The sequence below is a fragment of the Caenorhabditis elegans genome, chromosome II (assembly GCF_000002985.6).
Source record: "Caenorhabditis elegans chromosome II".
In the NCBI taxonomy this organism is placed as follows: domain Eukaryota; kingdom Metazoa; phylum Nematoda; class Chromadorea; order Rhabditida; family Rhabditidae; genus Caenorhabditis; species Caenorhabditis elegans.
In genome coordinates, this window is record NC_003280.10 from 14,528,620 (window position 1) to 14,549,813 (window position 21,194).

Genomic DNA, 21,194 nt, shown 5'->3' on the forward strand with positions numbered 1-21,194 from the left:
ATGTATTTTATTTTACGACAAGCAATTTTTTCTTCTTTTTTATATTTTCTAATGTGATTTTCTTTAAATTAAACGCTACTTTCCGTGATTTTATTTTATTTTTTCATTAATTATTAAAAAAAATAATTTTCCAGCTATTCGAGCACTAGAAACTAGATGGAATTCAATGTCTCGTCGTTTTGCGAAGGGGAAGAGTCTAGACAACTCAACAGCACCGCGTTAGAGCATGATGAGAATGGGCGAACCGGTAATATCGATTTTTTTAAAAATTTAATATAAAATATTTAAATTATATCTTAAACTTACAGCTGAATGGAAGGTGTCGCCAATCGCCGCAGAGCGTCCCAGCAAGATTTTTCCGAACAAAGCGAGAAGCGGGTTCAAAACTCCGCTAAGAAGCATTAATGTACGAATGAAAATTAGAAAAATCTCTAAAAACCTGATTTTCAGACTACTGACCCGTCAACTTCCGGATATGACTCTAAAAGTATCACACCACAGCAAAAGTGAGCTTTTTTAGGACTTTAAATTATATTCTAAGCCTAAAAATCCAATTTGCAGCGATCCCAAGCTCTCAATGTCTGCAGAACTTTCATCATTCATAGCCAACAACAGCCTAAACCCCTTGGACTCGATTCTTCTCAATTCCCTGCACAAATCCATCAACTTCAGCCCTCGCGTCGTTTTTTCTGTAATTATTTACGATTTTTAAGAGGAAATTCTTGTGTTTTTTCCAGCAAGAATCGTGTAGTCAGCAGAAAGACAGCGAAAAATTTCAATGGAGCATCGAACAGTTGGCCATTTTGAAGCCCGCGCATATTTCAGACGATGAAATTGCGGCGAGCTATCGATCACCGTAAGGAACGGGAAACAACTGAGCACTTTGTGCGAAGATTCTAGGAAATTGGCTGAATAATCCCGATTTTTTCCAATAAAATCAGTTTTTGTCCTGAAAAATGGAATTTTTTTTAGCAAAATTTCAAGCTTTTTAGATGAATATTTGATTTTTTTGACGCAAAAAAAAAACGCCAAAATTCTGAAATCTTCAGCTGATTTACATACCTTTTTGAATTAAAAAAATCTAATTTTCCGCCAGTTTCTAATACATTTTAATACTAAAACTCTGAAAAATCACAAGCTGTCGGCTATGTTTTGAATTTTTTTTCGAAAATCCAATTTCGGCCGGAAAAACGGGCCTTATTCTTATTTTTCGCTTGAAATTCATTTTCTACAGCAAAATTTTCGGTTTTTGGAGTCTGAAAATTAATTTTTACCCCAAAAAGTTAGTTTTTATTCAGTTGTCATAGAAAACGGCTAAAATTCCCAATTTTTTTTCAATTAAACAACCCTTTAAAAAATATTTTTCAACTTGAAATTTGGCTTTTTATGCCAAAAAATCCCATTTTCCAGCAGATTTTCATAATTTTTTAAAAATAAAAACCCTCGAAATTCTTTATTTTCAGGCAATTTTCTGCTTGAAAATTCAAATTTTCCTCCAAAAATTTGGCAAATAATCCGATATTAGCCTTTTTTTTCTAATATTTATCCAAATTTTTATATATTTTTTTCAGAATTCCCGAGGTGGAGGAGAAGATTCAGGAGGTGCTCAACGAGTATTGGACGAAAAATGTCAGTTATATTCCATCTCCAGACGGTCCCCGATACATAAATCTATCACATCGTGATGGTACAGTAACCACGTTCACTTATGGCGCCGAAGAGAATGCCACGTCATCATCGGCTCCAGGAGCAGCTGCTGGAACTCCTGCATCACTGGCGAATATTGTACGGAAAAAGGAGGCTGTGAAGGCCGCCTACGCCACGTCATCACCCAAACAAAGGCCTAGAAAGTATGGAAATTACCGGAAAATAACGGAAAATTCAAAAAAAAAAGGATTTGTTGAGAAAATCCTTTAAAGTTAAAAATTAAACATTTTTTGCGTATTTCTACTGAAGAAAACACATAAATTTTCATATGGAATGTAATTTTTCGGTCTGAAAAAAAAAAAAGTTTTTGTAGAATTTCCCCATATTTTGACGAAATTTTAAAGGAAAATATCTTTTTGTAAAAAAAAAAAACATTTTTGCATTTATAGCGGAAAAGTTTGAAAAAATTTGAAAAAAACTAATTTTTCATAATAAAATCAATTTTTCTTCGAAAAATCAGAAAAAAAAATCAAAGAATTTTAGTGCGCTATTTGAAATTTTTACTTTTTTCACTGTGATATTTCACTAAAATAGTTTAAAAAGCGTCAAAAATTGAACAATTTTTTTATTCCACTGGAAAAAATTGAACAAAAAAAAATTGCGAACAATTTTTTTGTGGAAGAAATTGCCAAAACTGGAAATTTTTAAATAAAATTATCAAAAACATGAAAATTTTGAAAAATGAATTTTTCACCAAAATTAAAAAAAAACAAATGTAGTGAAAAATGCACTACATTTGTGCCGAATTTGTTCAAAATGCGCGAAATTTTCCTGAAAAAAATTCAGAAGTTGAGCCCTATATCATTTCGAAAAAGTTTCAGGAACATTCGCCAAGTTCGAAATCGTCCAGCACAAACCGAGCTCACAATTCCCCCGAATTTGGATTTGGACCTGAAAAAGTTGCTCGGCGAGCAATTCGTCTATCAGCCAGACGAGGAGGACGAGGAGGACGACGAGGAAGTGTTCAATGTGTCGGTTTCATCGAATTTCTCCACGCGACGACGGTTATTCTCTGCTGGTGGAACGCCGGGAGCTCCGAGAGATGACGAGGATGAAGCTGATGACGTGGAAAATTCGTCGATGCTCTCTAACGATGATTTGATGCTAAATGAGACGAATGGACAACATTTTGTACGATTTTATAAACAATTTTCGATGGGAATTGCTGGAAAAAAATTTTTTTTTTAAATTGGAGAGAAAAATTAGTTTTAGACGCTATTTTTCTGAAAAAGCTTAAAAATTAAAATTTATCGAAAATAGCAATTAAAAAATAAAAAAACCTTTTTTTTGTGAAATTTGAGCAATTTTTGGTCAAAATTTAAATTTTTTTAGATTTAAAAAATAAATAAAAACTAATTACTGAAAATAAATATTCAAAAAAAAATCAAAATTCATTTGAAAACTCGGATTTCACATTTTTAAAGATTTTCGTATTCAAAATTTAATTCAAATTTTAGACGGGAATTGTCAACTTTTAGTTAAAAAAATTATAAAATTTTGGGAATTCGACAAAAAAAAACTATAATTTTCAAAATGCGCTTTTTAAAGAATTAGAGAAATTTTATAGACGCTTCTGCATATTTCAATTTTAGCTAAATTTTTTTTCCAAAAAGCTGATTTTTTTCTAAAAACTAGCTAAAAAATAAAACTGTAAATTTCAAGCGAATTTTGAAAAAATAAATCTAGTTTTGAGTTTTTCTGCATTTAATTAATTTTTTATTTACCAAATTTCTCTCTCAAAGTTGAGAAAGCAAACTTTTTCTCGAAATTTCACTCTAAAATGACAATCAAGAAATTTGGGGAAAAAACTAATTTTTGATTAAAAATTCGCAATTTTTCAGAACGACTCGCTCTCGCCAGTACGTAAAGACGTGACAGATGACATTGATGAACCGGAGACAAGTATGACAACTTCCGGTGCAACTGCATCACAAATTGCAATTAATATCTCGATTCTCAATGATTGTATGATGAACTCGATTGACGAAGAAGAAATTGATGGAAATGAGGAAGAAGGGAAAAATGAAGCTGTTCATCATCAGCACAATGTCTTCTCTCATTCTCATTTGGGTACGGTCGTTTTTGAGGAAAAATTGCGGATTTATTCATAAATATTATTTTTAAAATAATTTTAAATTCAGAAAATCCGTAAAAAATTTTCGGCAAGATTTTTATGCGGAAAATCTTTTTAACAAACGGGAAGAAAAACCGGAAAAATTACATTTTGATACTCAATGTTCCAGTCAAGATCCAATTTTTTGTTTTTCCCAAAAAAACCCTCCAAAAATGAATTTTCATTCAATTTCTCCTCATCTGGCACATTGCCAAGAGACTTTAGAATACTCCTCCTGCGTCTCTAAATCTCTCGTCATCAGCTGCTGCTTTTCTCACTTTTTCACCTCTTCATTCTTCATTCACAACACCCCTTTTTGCCTTTTCATTCGATTTTTCTAGATTTATTAAATTATATTTAAGAGTATTCTATAATTTGACAAGCAAAAAAGCAAATTTAATTTTAAAAAATTAGAGAAATGACTGGGAATTATTGAAGTTTGGAATTATATTTTTAAAAAAACCCCAGAAATTTGAAAAATATCCTTAATCTCTTCAAAAACATTTTTTTTAAATTAAAACTTTAAAAATTTAATTTTAAAAATTTTCAATCTCAAGGTTACTGTAAGGGTTACATAAAATGCGAACAAATTTTTTGCCAAATTTAAATTTTCCAATCTGAAAAAAATTTCCAATATTTTCCGAATTATCGTCTCAAAAATCTCAAATTCTTCCAGATGCCAACGAATACGAGATTCTCGACCGTTCTTCTTCATCCAACGCGACGCCACGTCACGAGGATCTCGACTGGACGCCACGTCGATTTCCGGGCTCGGCGAACAGCAACCCAATGCTCCGCGGGATTATCACTTCCGGAGGCAGTGGTGGTGGCGGTCCACAAGATTTTAGACGTTTTGTGTTCGACATGTCGCCGATTCATCCTAATCATAATGCTCCTGGAGCCATGAGAACTCCGTTACAACGGTGCCATCCAGTGAATTTGCCACGTGGCAGGCTGGATTTGAATGATGACGACGAGGAGGACGAGAATACAGAGAAATAGACGGAATTCGAAGAAAAAATCTCAATTTTTTAAGATTGAATATATGCCTCGTGCCACATGAATTTTTAAAAATTTCGAAAAAAAGATTCAAAAAATTGAAGAAACCTGTAAATTGTATTCGTACAGAAAAGCTGTTAAAATTTTAAAAAATGCGGCTGTTTTTTCGAATTTTTGCAGTTTTTTGACGGAAAAAAGTTTTCTGAAAAAATGATAATTTTAAAAATTTCACCCTTGAAATTTAAAAATTTCAGGTTTTTTTTAAATTTAGGTTTTTTCAGAAATTTTCCAAATTTTTTGGGCAAAAAAATCTAAAAATCAAATTTTCTGACTTTTTTTTCAATATCCACGTGGCACAATTTCTGTCTCATTTCCTGGTTTTTTCCCTAAAAAATTCAATTTCCATATAATTTTTAATTCCATCTGATCTTCATATTGCTTGTATCATTTTCTGTGATTTTTATGTTCTTTATGGCTTCAAAAAATGGTCCAAAAGACCTCAAAAAATCCTGTACTGATTCGTTCCATATTAATTGACATTTTCAATATCTAAAAGTTATATAGTTTTTCTCCTTCTTTCTGTTCTTTTGATCCAACTTTTTCGTGTCTTTTTCCTGTGTTTTCTGGTTTTGTCGACTGGTTTTTTGCCTAGTTTGGGGCTTTTTTACTACACTTTCCTGTTTTTCTTAACTTCCCTGATTCGAGCTATCAAATGAACACACTTTGTACCCATTTATTGAAATGTTTTCTTATTTTCCATATTTTTAATGTGTTTTTGAGCACTTTTATCATATTTATCGTCCTTTAATCCTTTTTTTAAGTTTCAAAATTTCCATAAAAACAATTTCCAATTTTTTGCAGATGAAGCTCTTTGTGCACAACTTCATGTCTTCCCGTTTTCTGAAAAACGTCACCGTTGGATATCCGCTTAATTTGGTTGTTAAGCAGTTTGTCGAGAAGGATATCGAATTCGATAGGGATAACACCATCGTCATGCTTGACAGGGTAATAATATCGGAAAATTTCTGAGAAAAATTGCAGAAAATCTAGGGAATTTAGTGAAAACATTGAAAATTTCCTCTCGAAAATTGGTTTTTTGTTGAAATTCGATTCATTTTCTATAAATTTATCAAAATTTCAAAAATTCTTCAAATTGCATTTTTTTCAGAATTCCAAGGAAAAAAATTAACTCAAAACTAAAAAAAAAATGAATTTTAAAATTGATTTTACCAAAAACGTTTCCTGAAATCTTAATTTTATCCCTTTTTTTTGTAAAATTTATAGTTTTTCTTCATTTTTCCTTGAAAAATTGAATTTAGAAAAAAAAATTGTTGAGTTTTTTTAGAAACTGAAAAATAACATTTTCACCAGTTTTGCGTAATTAAAATATCGGCATTACAAAGAAAAAAAATGAATATTCAAACAAACAATTCAATTTTCCAGATCCAATACGAAGCGCTCATCGTCGCCGCCGCCGCAGTCAATCAATCCGACCGGATTCCACGTGAAAAACCGGAAAAATGGGATGAGCTGACCGATGAGCAGCTCAGAGTGTTCCATCATTTGCTCATGAACATTGACGTCATCGACGGAGAACTCATCTGCCCGGAAACCAAGACGGTGTTTCCGATTCGTGATGGAATTCCGAATATGTTGAAGGTCGACGCCGAGAAGTAGATCATCATTTCGCCGTTTATCTTAATTCCTACTTTTGCTGAATTTATTTAATCTGGAAATTTTCTGGAGAAAAATGTCTGAAAAATTCGAAGTCGCCCTGAAAATTCAAGCTTTTTGAAAAAAATTGTTTTAAAAAAATCAAAAATTCTCCAAAATATGAAAAAATATGTTTTTCAAAAAAAGACACGTTTTGTAATTTTTTAAAAACATTATCGAAATTTTTCAGAAAAAACCATTTTCCGGAAATTTTTTTACCGGAAAAACCAGAAAATTCGTTTTTCATGCTGAAATTTAAGAAAAAAGCTCTAAAAATTTCCTGGATTTCATTTCATTTTTAAGAAAAATAACTATTCTTCGAAAACTTTTTGAAAAATCCGAAACATTGAAAAAGTATACATTATTTCATAGAAAAAAATTTTACTTTTTTCTCTTAAAAAACTGTTAATTTACCGGAAAATACCAGAAAATTCGTTTTTCATGCTGAAATTTAAAAAAAAAGCTCTAATAATTTCCTGGATTTCATTTCATTTTTGAGAAAAATAACTGTTCTTCGAAAACTTTTTGAAAAATCTGAAACATTGAAAAAATATACATTTTTTCTACAGAAAAAATTGTACTTTTCTCTTTAAAAAACTGTACATTTTCGGAAATTTGTGTCTTTTTCCAAAAAAAAAGCTGATGTTTTCAAATTTTTCAGTCCGATTTTTTCCAAAAAATTTCCAGATTTCCATCATTTTCTCCCAAATACCCCCTCCCCCATTGTTGTTGTGTTGTGTTTGTGCCTCGTTTTGTTGTTCAAAAAATATTGGAAAATTTTACATCTCTTCATTAAATATTCTCAATATTTGTTCACCCAGCGGCCTCCATTTCAACATCCCGTCCACACAGCGCTCCGTACATCATGTATCGGATATTGTCTGGCTCATTCGGAGCCACCAGCCTGTTACAGTAGAAATCATTGATTCGTCCCGATGCTCCGGTGTTATTGGACGGATTTATGAACATTTGGAGGCAATCCTCGATATCGCTGCAAAAGTTCGGCGAAGCCATTAAAGGGACGTGGCGTGGCACACTTACTATTCCCACCAATTTGCACTTGGCTCTCCTTGAGCCCAAGTTGTCCACAAATACTCTGGATTCGTCTGGGCCGTAAGTGGGAGGGTGAACACTTTTGTCTTATCGTTGCACGGGGGATTCTCGATGATTGTTGAATTTTTAGTTGAGCACTGTTTGATACGATCACCAGCGAGCGCAATTGCTCCGATTGTAGATTTGATGGTCTTGGTGATATGGTCACCAGCTTCTGCTGAAAAATGCGGGAATTTAAAAAAAAAAAATATCACAAGAAGTTTGTGAGAAAGTTGTCGAAAGTTAACCGAAAGTTTAGCGACAAGCAGCACAAGTCTGTGAAAAGTTGTCAAATGTTTGACGATCATTGGAAAACGTTCGACATAAGTTTTCGATATTTAGTTTAATTGATAGAGATTTGCCGAACTTTGCCAAAAGTTCAGCGGCAATCGTTAGAAAGTTGTCTAAGTTTTATCGAAGGTTGTAGAACGTGAATCGAACGTTGTAGAAAGTCAATTGTGAGAGGCTTGTAGAAAGTTGCCCGAAAGTTGTAAAAAATTTGGCGACAATAGGAAGGAGTTTCTGAAAATTGTCGAAAGTTTAGCGATAATCTGATGATGTTTGGCGAAAGCTGCCGAAATTTCGTCGATAGTCACAGAAACTTTATGGAAACGTTCTATAATGTTTTTGAACATGTTGCAATACTCGATAGAACAACAAACAATTAAAAAAAACTTCTAGAAAGTTGTCAGAAGTTCAGCGATAATCGGTTGATAAAATCTAGAGAAGTCTTAAAATTAGTCTTAATCACACAATTTTCTCTGGAAAAATTCTGAATTAGTAAAGGTTCGTCAAACATTCGACAAATGTTTCGAAAAAATCTGGCGAAAGTTACTAACCCATAATAGCTTGTCGTTCAATCTCGTTCTCAAAAGCAGTTAGGTGTCCGCCGGCTTGCTGACATATTTGAGAGGCATTGTTGATGGTGATGGTGGTGTTAGATGAGATGAACTGAAAAATTCCGATTTGTTTGAGAACATAGTCACGTAGACACGTAGGCACGTAGGCAGGCGCGATTTTCAAAATGTTCATCCAATACTTACTTTGAGACAATACGCGTCCTGATTATTGTTACTTGCCGATGGAGTTCTTGGGTATTTTGTCCATCCCTCTAGGCATATGGTTGTCAATTTCAATGTCGTGGTAGGACCTTCTGTAGTTGTGGTAGGTGTACTGGTGGGTACTACTACCGTACTAGAAGTATCACAATCGCAATCTTCATCATATCCACCACCGCCACCGTAATACGACGGGCGAATAAATGCCTCAACTGCCAGCAGAGACGAAATCAGAAGAATAAAAGTTCCACGTAACATTTTTTCCAAGTTTTTTTTCTTGAAAAAATTGAAAACTCTTGCATTGAAAACGTTATTTATACCGGAAGAGTTATTGCAAAAAAATATGGCAAAAAATCAAAATAACATAATTCTGCAGAAATATTACGGGGGACCCGAAAAAAGTAATGAAAACAGGTCATAAGATGATTTTTTTTGATCAAAAATCGAACAACTAGAACATTTTTGTAGAAAATAAAGTACGTGGCCGGGGAAAAAAAGCTCAGCTTGTCGGAAAAGTTGAATTTTAAATTTCGCCATCTGGGATTGCGCGTTTCTTTTGAAATCGAAAAAAATATTGAAAAAAAATGTTTCCATTTCAAGAGCTGTGATTCACTACCGGAGAACGATTAAAAACATGACACAGCGCACTCGGAAAAGTGGTAGAAAAGACGCTCACAATAGTGAAAGCTACGCGAAAAACCATGAAACTTTTTATTTTCGTCCTATTATTCCTGTTAACCATCAATGTGTTGGCTGAAAGTCACGAAAGTCATGAAAATTCCGGACGAGTTAGTGTCATGTCCTCTGAAAAACTTTGGACTGGTAGGTATTTTTAAATAAATATCCGATTTTCAAGCAACAAATTTTACATTCAGGATTTGGATTTTCATGCGATGACCATCAATGTAAAAGCGATTGCACCGACAAAATGTCACCCTTGACGTCTTTTTTTGCAATATGGAGTTGCGAAAGAACATGGATTTTGTGGCACAATTGTTGGTGCAAGTACCCAAATGTTGCTGTGAAATTGCCTAAATTTTTACAAAATTAATATTTTTGCTGACATCTGCGGTTTATTTTGAATAAGATTGAAAACTATTCAGTAAATTAAATAAGGTCCATGAGACGATCGAGAACTTTTGCTTTCGAGTCATTGGAAAGTTTGGAGTATTCCTGTGATGCCTTCAACTTCTTCGCACTCTCAATGGAATTCATCTGACGAATCGTTTTCTCGAGAAGTTTCTTAGCGATCTGCCATCAGAATTTAAAATCTCGGCAACAAAGACTCTTACAGCTTTGTTGACATTAAGCCTCTTATTCCCAATTACAAGGATTGCATCGATTTCAGTTGTTGGCAGGAACATTTCATCGTAGTTAACCTTTTCAATTGCAGTTCTGTATGGTATTAGTTTGTATTGAAACGAAAGAGGGGTATGAATCAAATTCTCCAGAGAAGCTTCAATCGTTTGAACGGGTGCAGTCAAATCGACGTTAATACAGTGCTCCACACAATGATACGGCCACCCCCAAATTTTGGTATAACTCAAAACTGGGGTGAGATAGCAAAACATAGTTTCTTGTGAAAATGTTCGCTGTACTGGCTAACTTTCAGATAAGTATTGGAAATATACCTGAACCGTTCGTAAAAAAAGATAAACCATTTTTTCATGAAAAACCATATAAAAAAATCCACAAAATGATACGGCCACCCTTGGTTTTTGTTTTTTGCTAAACGTTAGGTTTCATGTTCGTTTGTGTTTTTACAGCTATGGGTCGTGGAATAACTTTAACTGACTACGAAAAAGGACAAATTGTGCAAAATTATCTCAAGGCTTCTCGGATCGTCAGATTTTTCGTGATTTGAAACTTTCGAGAGATATGATCACTCGATATGCTTCCAATCCTGCCGCTTATTGCACAAAAAAGGCTTCCGGTCGCCCACCACTCCTTTCTGGTAGAGACAAGCGAAAAATCGTTCGTCGAGCATTCAATTGAACAGTGACTTGCTCGAAAAGTAGGAGCGAGATGAACCTGCCAGTGTCTGTTGAGACCGTACGACGTGTCCTTCGAAGTCCCAGTTTATCAAAAGACGAAAATTAATAAAGGCTTATTTCATTACCGAAAAACACTGCCAAAATCGTATTCAGTTTGCTAAAATCAGCCAGAGAACTAACGGAGACAAGTGAGGATTATGGTATAATCATTCAAGCCCAGTTTTGGGTTTCAGATCATCTTTTCTTTTCTCAAATCGTGCCAGTAATCATGGTAGCCATCAGGATCATCACAGTTAAACTTTTTCTCGCCACTGAAGATGATCTGAGACCAAAACATGAGATTGAATGATCATACCGTAATCCTCACTTGTCTCCAGTTAGTTCTCTGGCTGATTTTAGCAAACTGAATACGATTTTGGCAAAAAAAAACGAAAAAAGAAAACAAAAACCAAGGGTGGCCGTATCATTTTGTGGATTTTTTTATATGGTTTTCATGAAAAAATGGTTTATCTTTTTTTACGAACGGTTCAGGTATATTTCCAATACTTATCTGAAAGTTAGCCAGTACAGCGAACATTTTCACAAGAAACTATGTTTTGCTATCTCAACCCAGTTTTGAGTTATACCAAAATTTGGGGTGGCCGTATCATTATGTGGAGCACTGTAGTTTCACTATTGTCAGTCGAATCAAATGGATCAAATTCTAGTTGTTGTTGTTGTTGAGGGGTTATTATAATCACTCCTGAAAATCCATCCATTCCGTTAGTTTGCAAAGCATTCCAATCAAATGTCCATTGAACTTTATATCCGAATGACTGACGTCCGTTTCCGAAATGACTGGCTAAAATTTATTAATTGAACGTTTTGTATTTATCGTCTTCAAAGAAAATAAGAAAACAAAAACAAATAACTTTAAAGCACATACGCATCACACAAACTCGGCGATTGTTACCGCCTGTTGTATTGTCGTTGCTAACTCGTGCCCAAACACTACAATTAAAAAAGTTTAAAAATCTTCCGTTCATCCTTTTGGAACGAAAAACTTTTTACCAATTCATTCCACCTGTAAGACTTGTGTCCATCACACTCTGATAGCAATTTCCGACAGTAATGACTTTGCTTTTGTACTCAATCTGACCGATTGGTTTAGCAACAGCTAAATTGTACACTGCCTCAAAAGGGTTCATGTTCAGAAAGCAGAAGACCAAAGTTAACGGGATGTTGCTGGTGCTGAAAGTTTGATTCATAATTACAATGTACTTTTTTACAAAATGTGGTAGCAACAGTGCACAAATCAAAAAGCCAGGTTTACACAAAAAAAAATCATTCAAACAATGAGAACTTGGAATTTTTCCGCAAAACTACAATTTTATAGGAAAAATAGGTTCGCATGGTATGGCACATCAATATAACTGTTAGGGAATTAGTCACCATTACGCTCTTATCGTAATGAATCATCCTGATAAGAAAACTTGGTTCTTGGTCAAAAATTTACCGATTCATTTTAATAATAGTTTTTTTAAAATGAATTTTATCATATAAACATGATTGACAAATAAATGCAATAGTATATTAAAATGTAAGAACAAAATAAATGCAAAAAATAAAAAAAATTTAAAAATCAAAAGTGTTGTTCTTCTTTTTGAAGTAATCCTCATCTTTCCCAGTGAGCCAGTATGTGACAAAGTCGTCTTGTTTCTAAAAAAAAATATAGTCACTGTCAATAATGTGAGATGTTCTAATTGAAAATTTTTTGGGGAAAAATCTGGTATATTACTACAGATAATTACCAAAATCAAAAATTTGATGAGACATTATAGTGGTTCGGTAGAGATACAATAGCAGTGAACATAAAAAACTCACGACATCCTTATTAATTCCACGGATCTCTATAATAAACTCTGGATACTCGTTCTCCAGAAGTATCTTCGACGTTTCTGTTATCTGAACTCGGCCGCCTTCCCCAGAAGATTCCATGACCGCCGCAATGTTAACCTGAAATCTTACTACTTAACAAATTACATGCGTGGCTTATCACCTACGGTTTCCCCAAATAGACAATATCTCGGAGAGCTCAACCCAACAACTGCCGCCGAAACTTGTCCTGACGCGAATCCCAATCGAATCGTCAGACGATAATCTCTTCGGTGTGGCACCTCAAACACCTTCAGTAGGTCCATAATTCCCAAGGTGACCGCTGAGATGTTTGCCACGTGGCGCTGCCCATTTTCAATGGGAATTCCAGAAACAACCATATAGGCGTCTCCAATTGTCTCAACCTTATAGCAGTCATGCTTTGAAATTACAGTGTCGAATTCCGAGTAGAGTTTGTTGAGGAGGTTCACGACCTGGAACATAAAAAGTAGTTGATAAGGCTTTGAAAAGACTTTGATAAAATAGGCCACTATATTAGGTTACTGTAGTGTTATGATTACGGTAATAAAGGTATACATGGTTGTGATTGAGAAATGTCGTACCTCTATAGGGGTGGAAGCTGAGCAAAGTTTAGTGAAGCCCACAATATCGCTGAACATCACTGTTGCCGAGTCGTACATTTTTGGTGCAACGGTCCGTCCGGCTTTCAGCTCAATTGCCACGTGTCTAAAAGTTTGAATCAAGTTTTAATATGAAATTTGGTATTTCAAATTGGACCGTTTGTCAAAAAAAACTTTTGGGAATCCAAAATTTTAATTTTTTCAAAAATTCTGGTAGTATGGTTTTTTTTCAGTTTATTCGAAAAAGTTGTCAGTAAATTCAAATTTCAAACGCTTTTTTATCGTTTGCGGGAATTTTTAATTTTTACTGTTATGAAAAAACGTAATCCGGGACGTATTTTTAATATTTTCAGGAAACCATGGCGACTAATTCTAACTTTAATGTTTCAGAAAAGTAAAATTTGAATCTAATCGAAAATAATTTGCTGACAGGCTGGAAATTAAAATATTTACTGAAAATCAAAATCTTGATTTTTTACCTAATAAAATGTGAGTTAGAATGAAAAGTTTTCAAACCATCTAAAAAAGCTTAAACTCACTTAGGCAAAAGCTGAAACAAAAGCCTCTCCGCTCTCAAATTAGCCTCCTCCGCCAACTTAGTCCTCTCCCCAACAAGCTTCTCTAGGTTGTTTGCATACTCCTCCATCATCCTCATCATGCTATCCACAAGATTTCCTTTTCTAAAATAAACCCCTTTAATTAAAGTTTCCTATAAAATCTCACGTTTTCAGCGCAATCTCTGTTGCCAGGCGTACGCGTCGAATCGTCGGTCTCATATCCGGCTGGTCACTCCAACAGTCCTGAGAATAAATAGGGGGTTAAGACTACATTTTTGTGAGGTGTGAATTAATTTCGAGTCCATAATTTTGACTGTTGACTAAGGAGGCGGCTAGGGAGACAAAAACGATACCCTGAAAATAAAGACTTTTCAAAAATTGTATAGTTTTGGAGTTTGAAAGTAATAAAATATCAAACCTGCAGCAGAGCTATCAAATCCGGATTCAACTTTTTGTTCCGTTGAATTGAGGGTTTTTGGATTTTATCTCCTTCGGCGGCTTTTTGTGCAAGTTCTGGAAAAAATTTAATTTTCTCCAACTTTTAGCGGTTTTCACAAGTTGCAATAGTTCCTGGAACTTACTTGAAAGTTTGATAATTTTCCTCCAGAAGTTTTTGAGAAATTGTCTTCCAGGAATTTCATAAATTTCAGAGCATTTCATAAACTTTTTCGAAAATTGTTGAAATAAAAAACAAATTATCTAGGAGTACGTCAACATTCTGGAGTTTTATTGAAACAATTTTTCTTTCAAAACTTTTGTTAATCATTTAAGTAGTAAGATACATACATCTGATGTTATATTATGAGACAGAAATTCTCGAATTTTCAAAAGAGGGTTCTTAACAAACCTGTCAAATCGACTTTCTCATCGTAAGGCAAACTTCTGAACAGAATCTCATAGATAATCACTCCAAATGCATAAATATCCGATTGCTGCCTCTTCAGAATTGTCTGGCCTTGCCATTTTTGATCCATCCTCTTCAATCGATTCTTCTCGTTCGCTGTGCGGATTTCTGGTGGGACGTAGAGACTAGCTGAAACCTAACAGTATGTTAAAAATTGTCGAAAATTGTAATTGTAAAATTGTATATCTTACCCATTTTCTGCCACTGCTTCTCGGCCTCATTGTCCACTTTACAATTGATCCTTCCATGCTTCTCCCAACGTTTCAGCGGATCACAAACCGCATAATCAGTGAGCTTCAACATCCAATTCTTATCAATGAGCACCGACCAGCATGCAAGTCCCCCGTGATACCCTATTGGTGAAGAATGTAAGTATTCGAGACCCATTGTGATATCTCTGACGAAAGCTCCTTGAAATTTCTCGTCCATTGCAAATTTCTCGCAGTAGATCACATCCTGCAGTGTACCACGGGAGCAGAATTTCCAGAGAAGCAAAAGTTCAGATTTCTCGTTGAAGGAGACCCCGATAAACGGGTTTATATTGTCATGGACAGCTTGTTTCATCTTAAGTTACCATACATCGATTATTTTATGAGTGATGAACATTAGTTATTAGTAACCTACTACATTACCAGATAAAGGTTGAGTAGCGTATACAAAACAATAAAAACATTTTTGTATTCTAATTATGTGTATATGAAAGTTCTCTAAATTTTTTGATTTCAACATGATATTCGGATATACATATGATGTACTTCTATTAGTGTACTTAAATTTTTAATAGTTCCCCGAAAAAAATCAAGACCCCCGAAAAAACCTACAAAAGTTAAGTACAGTAAACACAAACAATCTACCTTTGTCAACAAAATGAGGTCTTCTCTCGTGAATCTAATGTTCTGTCTTTGCTCATATAAGTCATACACTGCATGCGTATTAACCCCGACAATTGCATGATTCTTGATGAGTTTTGTCTCTACTTGTGACATTTTAGTCGATGCCGAGTTCAGCGAGACCACTGATTTTACTTGTTCCTCGTCGAGAATTTGAACGTCGTCACGGAACACTCGCCATGGCATTTTGTCAAGTGCACTTGTTTCACTGCAAATTTTAGATTCAAATTTCCAGCCAAAATGTTGTGTTTGACCCACCATGCTCTTCTCAACCATATTCCCAAGAAAACAGTCAAGATAATACAAACCACGGCTGTAGCAATTACAATTGTTTGCGTATAGTCGCAATTTTCCTCTCGGAACCCACATTCCGGTTCCGAGTCCGGAAGTTTTCCAGAAGGAGAGGACCAGAATTTTGTGACCACGTCTGAGACAACCTAAATATGACAAATGAAAAAAGTACTAGCAGGGTAACCTTACCAATTCAATGCAAACTGGGTCCATGCAATTTTTCGATGTTACTGTTGAGTTGATGAGGGAAACTGTTCGAATCTGGAACCGTTTTTTGTAAAAACATGCCTACCACATGTCTGTTGACTTGCCTCTGCCTACGTGGCAAGTACATAACTTCATTAGTGCCTATTGCGCGCCTGCCTACGTACCTAATTCATACCTACTTGCTATCAGACGTCATGTATGTGTGTACATGCTTATCTCACGCCTACCTAAATCATGCCTACCTTCTACCTGTCTGTGCACGTGGCAAGGTATCTACCTGCCAACTTGTCTACTGCATGTCTACGTACCTGATCTCTCTTCTCATCTACATAAAACGCACTGAATGACGTCATTCTTTCAGCTCCATTGTCAAATATCACATTGTCCAACACTCCTGAAACAAAATGTTCGCCTCGACCTTTGCCAAATTCTTACCTTGAAAAGTCATTCCAACCGCCATATTCCACAATGCCTTTCCATCAATTCTAATTTTCCCATCCTCTGGTTTCTCCTTCAAACTGTGCAAATATTTCTCCGTCAGTTTTGCAAAAACACAAAAACTCTCATAAAGTGCCACATAATTAAATAAATCCTTCTCATCAATATAAATCCGTTGGTTTTGATCGAAAATTGCGAGAAATTCGTTGAGCAAATCATCCGAAAATCCATAGGAATTGTAAATTTGAATTGTATTTGGATTCTCGGCTTTTATTGACTTTTGTGCCATTTTTCCATAGAAAACGGGTGGTTCCTCTGAATTCCGTGCCACTATTAGAGGATTAATGTAGATGAACTCGGGAGATGCCATATTTGCAAGCCATGTGGCATTGCGGAATACTGTGGAGAGGTCTCGAGTGGAAGAGAAGATTGGTAGGATAACTGAAATTTGGTTCGAACAATTTTGGCGGGTTAATTTTTTTAAGTGAATTTCATTTAAGAAATCTATTTTTCTTTAATTGATAGTGGGGCATTTAATTTTGTAATTTCAAAATTTTTAGCGGGAAATTTTTTTGCGGAAATGGAAATATCTAATTTCCAATTTTTTGGCAAAAATCTGAATTTCTAAGTTTTTCAATCTTACTGCGGGATTTTAAAAAATAAGAGGAACATTTTAGTTTTCAAAAAATTTCTGTTTTTCAAAAAGAAATTCTTAAGAAGATTATATGTAATTTTTTGACGAGAAATTCTATCCTGAAAATTTGCAGGAAAATTAAATTTTTTAGTTTGCTTTGCTTCAAGCTTGTTTTTCAAAAAAAAAGTTTACTGTTGGCAGTCAGATTTAACTAAATTTTTCTCAATTTCCAAGAATTCATTCAAATTTACCTCTAGCATTATCCCTCAACTCATTCATATATCCATTATCAACTAAATCCTGTGCACTGGCAGCTTCTTCAAACATAACTCTCCGAGCTACGGTAATCCCCCGGCTCCGCAAAGCCTTCTCCAGACTCTGAATTTTCTCGAATGAATCTGTCCCAATATTCGCAACAATTGCTGCTTTGGTGATATTATGATGAGCCATAAAAGCTGCTGTTGCTTCAGAAATTGAGTTAAGTGACTGAAAAGATGTTCTCAAAAGGGTCTTGTAGACTTTGGTATTTGCAAATTCGGCAGAAGTTGCAGTGTATGCAAATATGGGAATATTCCAGTAGGATGCCATTGTTGCCACTGGGGAGAGTTCTGAAACAAGAAATTGAGTGTAAAATAATTATATTAAATTCAACATTTATCCCGTTCGTTTTTAGTTAATTTTTTTCCAAATTTAGTTTTTTTTAATTTAAAAATTTTCAATTTTCTCTTAAAAATACAGCTTCAAGTTTCTTTTGCAAAACTAACTCCTGCTTTTGATGAAAAAACATTATTTTCAGATTAATCCAGTTTTCTGAAACATCACTTTCAACACTCAATACTTCCATTCAATGTTTTTAAACATTATTCCGTCATTTGACCTTTTGCAAATTTTTTCATTGTATTACAAAAGGTAATCTTTAATACTGAAGACATGTTCAGTCTTTATCTAGTTCCTCTTATATATTTTTAGAATTATCTTAGAAAAATCTTGAAAGTAATGAGTTGTGTTTCTTGTGAATTTAATTACCAAAATTCACATCATCCTTTTGAAAAAGTTTTATGCGGTAATTTCACATTTGTGGGAGAATCTTTTGGTGGGAATTTCAATTTTTCTTCACAAAAATTTTGGTGGAAAAGTTAAATTTTAATAAAATTATAAACACTGTTTATCACCATTAAAAATTAATTTTTAAACAGTTTAGATTTCAGAGAAAAAAATATCATTTATTAATTTTCAAACAAATATTTTTTAAAACTTGTTTTTCGACATATTAATTTTCATTTGAAAACTAGAAAATGCTAGACAAAATTTATTTATTTTGCTCACACCAAACTCCAAGATTTTAATATATTTTTTCTCTTAGTAGGTAAGCACTAAATTATTCATAAAAATCAGTTCCGAGAGAGTCAAAAATAAAAATATTTCCAAGGAATCTCCCAACTTTGTGTGTTCCCCGGTAAAAAATGACGATGATGACATAAATTAAATGCAAGTTTTACGCAAAAGTGTGCTTTGTCACGAATTCAATTACTTTTCAGCTTTTACTTTAAGTTTTATTGAACTTTTGAGTTGAGGAAACTCATTAAACCCGATTGTTCTATGAAATTTCATGGGAATTTTTCGTTTTGACCTTTTTAATCAGAGATTATTTTTGAAAAATTAAAATTTCAAATATTGGACACATTAATTTTGTGAGGTTTTCAAAAAAAAATCGCAAATTTGAAGATTTTTCCTGATTGAAATGTCTGGAACATATTTTTAAAGAGTAAAAAAATTGAATATTTATTTAAACTAAAAAAAACCAATTTAAATTATAAGTGTTCCTTTAATCTTCAATTTTAATTTTTTTATTTTTTCAAACGTAAGTTTATACCAAAATGTGTGTTCATTAAACTTACTCAAGGTAACTTTTTTCTAAAATTTTGAAAAGAAAAAAAAAATACTTATTGATTAAAACTTTTTTGTTTACAACATTTGAAAATATAAAAATTCCCAGGAAAAAAAAATTAAAAAATTTGTTGCTTTTAAAAAATAAATCATTAGAAAGTTTTATCACAATTTTTCAAAATGAACTTCCATACACTTACCTTTAGAGCAATAAGGTCCAAAATATGCGTCAACTTTCTGGACATGATAAAGCTCGGCGGCAGCCGCCACTCCTTCAAATGAGGCCCCACATCCTTCCACAGTTATTATTCTGGAATTACGCGGCCTTTCTATTATTTTGAATGAAATTTTGTCATTTTATAGCTTTTACCAATAATACTATAATTTTCAGCAAAAAAAAAACAAATTTCGCAAAAAAGGGGTCAACTGAAATATAGGGGTCATTTTGAAGCTATAAATGCACTGAATTTAAATTATATACAAAAAACAGTGTAATTACACTTGAAATTCAATAAAACTCACTGAATATCCAACTTTTCTCCCAGAACCCCCTGCTCCGTCATCTTCTTTTTTGCCATTTCCAAAATGCTCTCCAACATTTTTGCATTATCTCTTGAGCTGATACTTCCGATTTTCAACTGAAAATGTTGTTTGTTAATTGGTTAAATTTATTAATAGTATGAGTGACCTAAAAGGAAAACAAATCCCGTTTCGTGAGTCATTTTTCTGGGAAACATGAGATGTTTGTCTTGAGCTGTCTCGGTGTTACTTTAGTCTAGTTGACCTAATTACTTTATGTGGACTTCATCAATGTTTCAGTATACTTAGTAGGCGAGCTATATAACTACCTGGCCTAATTTTTTGCTTTTTTTGGTTGATTTGCTTTTATTTTTCTTGCTGTTTTTTTCAAAAAAAAAAAGTTCAGTAGCTACACCTAAACCTCAATTTCAAATTTCCATATAAAAAAAAACTTTGACAATTTTCAAACAAACTAGAACCCCAATGAAAATTGAATAATTTCCCGTCATAGTGCCTACCAAGTACAATTTATATGATCCTACAAAAAAATTGATCTACGCAGGTAAAACTCACCACAATTTTTTCGTCACTGACTACAATAGGTATCCAGCAGAAAATGACAAAAATGAACTGGAAATTCCAGAAATTTGGGAGCATTTTTTACTGTTTTTCAATTAAAATAGAAGGATAGCAGCTCGATAAGCATTATTTTATACACAATTTTGTTTTCTCGCAAGTCATGATAATCGCCTCCCTCTTTTCACGGGAATTTTGGGATCTAATAAGCGGGTTAAGGTGTTAAAGACATGGATTTGAGTAGGATCTGGAAAGATTACAGAAAACCTTTTTGATAAAATGATTATAATCAGTTAGAGTGGATAATTTACTTTTCCGGGAAAAGATGGATTAAAAAATTTTGGATTTTGCCAAAAGTTGAAAGTTGAGGTACTTTTGGAATATGGTAAGTTAAATGTTAAAATCTAAGACTAGGCACCTGTGAAAAAATCAAGGTTTTGAAATAGTATACGTTGAAACTAGGTCTAGATACCCGTATATAATTTACTATAGCATGTTTCCTCTAATCACAAGTCATTCACACGTTCCATTAATCCCATTTTGCTTCCTTCTTTGTATCCCAAAATCTCATTTGAATTGTTTTTCTTTCTTTTTTTTTTGGTATTTTTCTTTCCGTGTTGCCTTCTTCTGATTCATCAAAACTCATCACATTATTCCCCATTTTTTTACTACAAAAATCCCTCAAGATTTTCAGGATTATTTCTTGGAGATTTTCAGCTTTTCCATGATAAAAAACAGATCAGACTTGGTTTACTGAAAAACAGAGAGAAGCCAAAAATCAAATCGTTTTTATTTGAATGGGAAAGAAGATTAAGGGTTTGAAAAAATAGGGACAAAAATTTGAATTTATTTTTTTTGAACTCTATAGAAAACTGGGGAAACTGTTTTTCTTCAACGAACCCTACATTTTATATGCTGAATTAGTTATAAACCAATTTCTTTGAAAATTTTCACAAACTAACTGTTTTCCAATAACTGGGTGGGATTAAATATATATTCACAATGTGATTAGGAATTTTCATAAATATACACGATTTGGTGTAAATCTCATTTTGCGATACAAGTTAGGAGAACTACTTTTAACTCCAGAATTAAATAATTCCGAAAATTATTTCACAAC

General features: G+C 33.7%; 5 protein-coding genes and 1 pseudogene across 9 annotated transcripts; 3 read left to right on the forward strand and 3 right to left on the reverse strand.

Annotated features, from left to right (window-relative positions):
• Positions 1-132: 132 nt before the first annotated feature.
• Positions 133-5,555, forward strand: spat-1 (Protein aurora borealis; the record flags this gene model as incomplete). 3 transcript variants are annotated; one of them, NM_001267504.3, is made up of 9 exons in its annotated part: positions 133-247; positions 309-406; positions 451-506; positions 562-691; positions 738-856; positions 1,572-1,850; positions 2,523-2,838; positions 3,549-3,777; positions 4,497-5,555. In NM_001267504.3, the coding sequence occupies 9 exons, from the start codon at positions 157-159 to the stop codon at positions 4,820-4,822; spliced, it is 1,644 nt and encodes a 547-aa protein (NP_001254433.1). The 3 variants fall into 3 exon arrangements, with proteins under 3 accessions (NP_001254433.1, NP_001254434.1, NP_001293534.1); NM_001267505.2 differs by having other exon boundaries at positions 135-247; positions 2,529-2,838; NM_001306605.1 differs by lacking the exons at positions 133-247; positions 309-406; positions 451-506; ... (3 more) ...; positions 2,523-2,838; positions 3,549-3,777 and having other exon boundaries at positions 4,610-4,822.
• Positions 5,556-5,680: 125 nt separating this feature from the next.
• On the forward strand, positions 5,681-7,312 carry C04H5.1 (Multifunctional methyltransferase subunit TRM112-like protein; the record flags this gene model as incomplete). Its single annotated transcript, NM_001393237.2, has 2 exons — positions 5,681-5,824; positions 6,263-7,312. 2 exons carry the CDS (start codon positions 5,681-5,683, stop codon positions 6,494-6,496), a joined length of 378 nt encoding a protein of 125 aa, NP_001379201.1. The 3' UTR covers positions 6,497-7,312.
• On the reverse strand, positions 7,307-9,209 carry clec-147 (C-type lectin domain-containing protein). Its single transcript, NM_064621.5, has 4 exons — positions 8,668-9,209; positions 8,464-8,575; positions 7,574-7,802; positions 7,307-7,523 (listed from the first exon to the last, which is right to left on the reverse strand). Exons 1-4 carry the CDS (start codon positions 8,938-8,940, stop codon positions 7,346-7,348), a joined length of 792 nt encoding a protein of 263 aa, NP_497022.1. The 5' UTR covers positions 8,941-9,209; the 3' UTR covers positions 7,307-7,345.
• Positions 9,210-9,326: 117 nt separating this feature from the next.
• Positions 9,327-9,818, forward strand: C04H5.7. 2 transcript variants are annotated; one of them, NM_001129106.3, is made up of 2 exons: positions 9,327-9,504; positions 9,558-9,783. In NM_001129106.3, the coding sequence occupies exons 1-2, from the start codon at positions 9,384-9,386 to the stop codon at positions 9,731-9,733; spliced, it is 297 nt and encodes a 98-aa protein (NP_001122578.1). In that variant the 5' UTR covers positions 9,327-9,383; the 3' UTR covers positions 9,734-9,783. The 2 variants fall into 2 exon arrangements, with proteins under 2 accessions (NP_001122578.1, NP_001366983.1); NM_001381662.1 differs by having other exon boundaries at positions 9,372-9,508; positions 9,558-9,818.
• C04H5.9 lies at positions 9,790-11,923 on the reverse strand (annotated as a pseudogene). The gene is made up of 4 exons: positions 11,727-11,923; positions 11,341-11,666; positions 9,975-10,177; positions 9,790-9,933 (listed from the first exon to the last, which is right to left on the reverse strand). Coding segments are annotated over exons 1-4 (870 nt in total).
• Positions 11,924-12,275: 352 nt separating this feature from the next.
• Positions 12,276-20,172, reverse strand: gcy-29 (Receptor-type guanylate cyclase gcy-29). The gene is made up of 18 exons (NM_001377902.1): positions 20,072-20,172; positions 19,502-19,617; positions 19,180-19,289; positions 17,344-17,700; positions 16,456-16,899; positions 16,329-16,414; positions 16,003-16,074; positions 15,781-15,959; positions 15,487-15,730; positions 14,824-15,196; positions 14,576-14,761; positions 14,147-14,241; positions 13,895-13,971; positions 13,711-13,851; positions 13,154-13,277; positions 12,719-13,024; positions 12,540-12,671; positions 12,276-12,374 (listed from the first exon to the last, which is right to left on the reverse strand). The coding sequence occupies exons 1-18, from the start codon at positions 20,153-20,155 to the stop codon at positions 12,291-12,293; spliced, it is 3,210 nt and encodes a 1,069-aa protein (NP_001364597.1). The 5' UTR covers positions 20,156-20,172; the 3' UTR covers positions 12,276-12,290.
• Between the last annotated feature and the right edge of the window lie 1,022 nt (positions 20,173-21,194).

Bases quoted from the DNA above. Each gene is read 5' to 3' on its own strand.
- clec-147 (NM_064621.5), bottom strand. From the start codon at position 8,940: ATGTTACGTGGAACTTTTATTCTTCTGATTTCGTCTCTGCTGGCAGTT. The intron at 8,576-8,667 runs GTAAGTATTGGA...GGAATTTTTCAG, and splicing joins AGGACGCGTATTGTCTCAAA to TTCATCTCATCTAACACCAC. The intron at 7,803-8,463 runs GTTAGTAACTTT...CGCATTTTTCAG, and splicing joins TGAACGACAAGCTATTATGG to CAGAAGCTGGTGACCATATC.
- C04H5.7 (NM_001129106.3), top strand. From the start codon at position 9,384: ATGAAACTTTTTATTTTCGTCCTATTATTCCTGTTAACCATCAATGTG. The intron at 9,505-9,557 runs GTAGGTATTTTT...TTTTACATTCAG, and splicing joins CTCTGAAAAACTTTGGACTG to GATTTGGATTTTCATGCGAT.
- gcy-29 (NM_001377902.1), bottom strand. From the start codon at position 20,155: ATGCTCCCAAATTTCTGGAATTTCCAGTTCATTTTTGTCATTTTCTGC. The intron at 15,197-15,486 runs GTAGATTGTTTG...TGGTAACTTAAG, and splicing joins ACCTCATTTTGTTGACAAAG to ATGAAACAAGCTGTCCATGA. The intron at 13,025-13,153 runs GTACGACATTTC...TTTATGTTCCAG, and splicing joins CAGCTTCCACCCCTATAGAG to GTCGTGAACCTCCTCAACAA.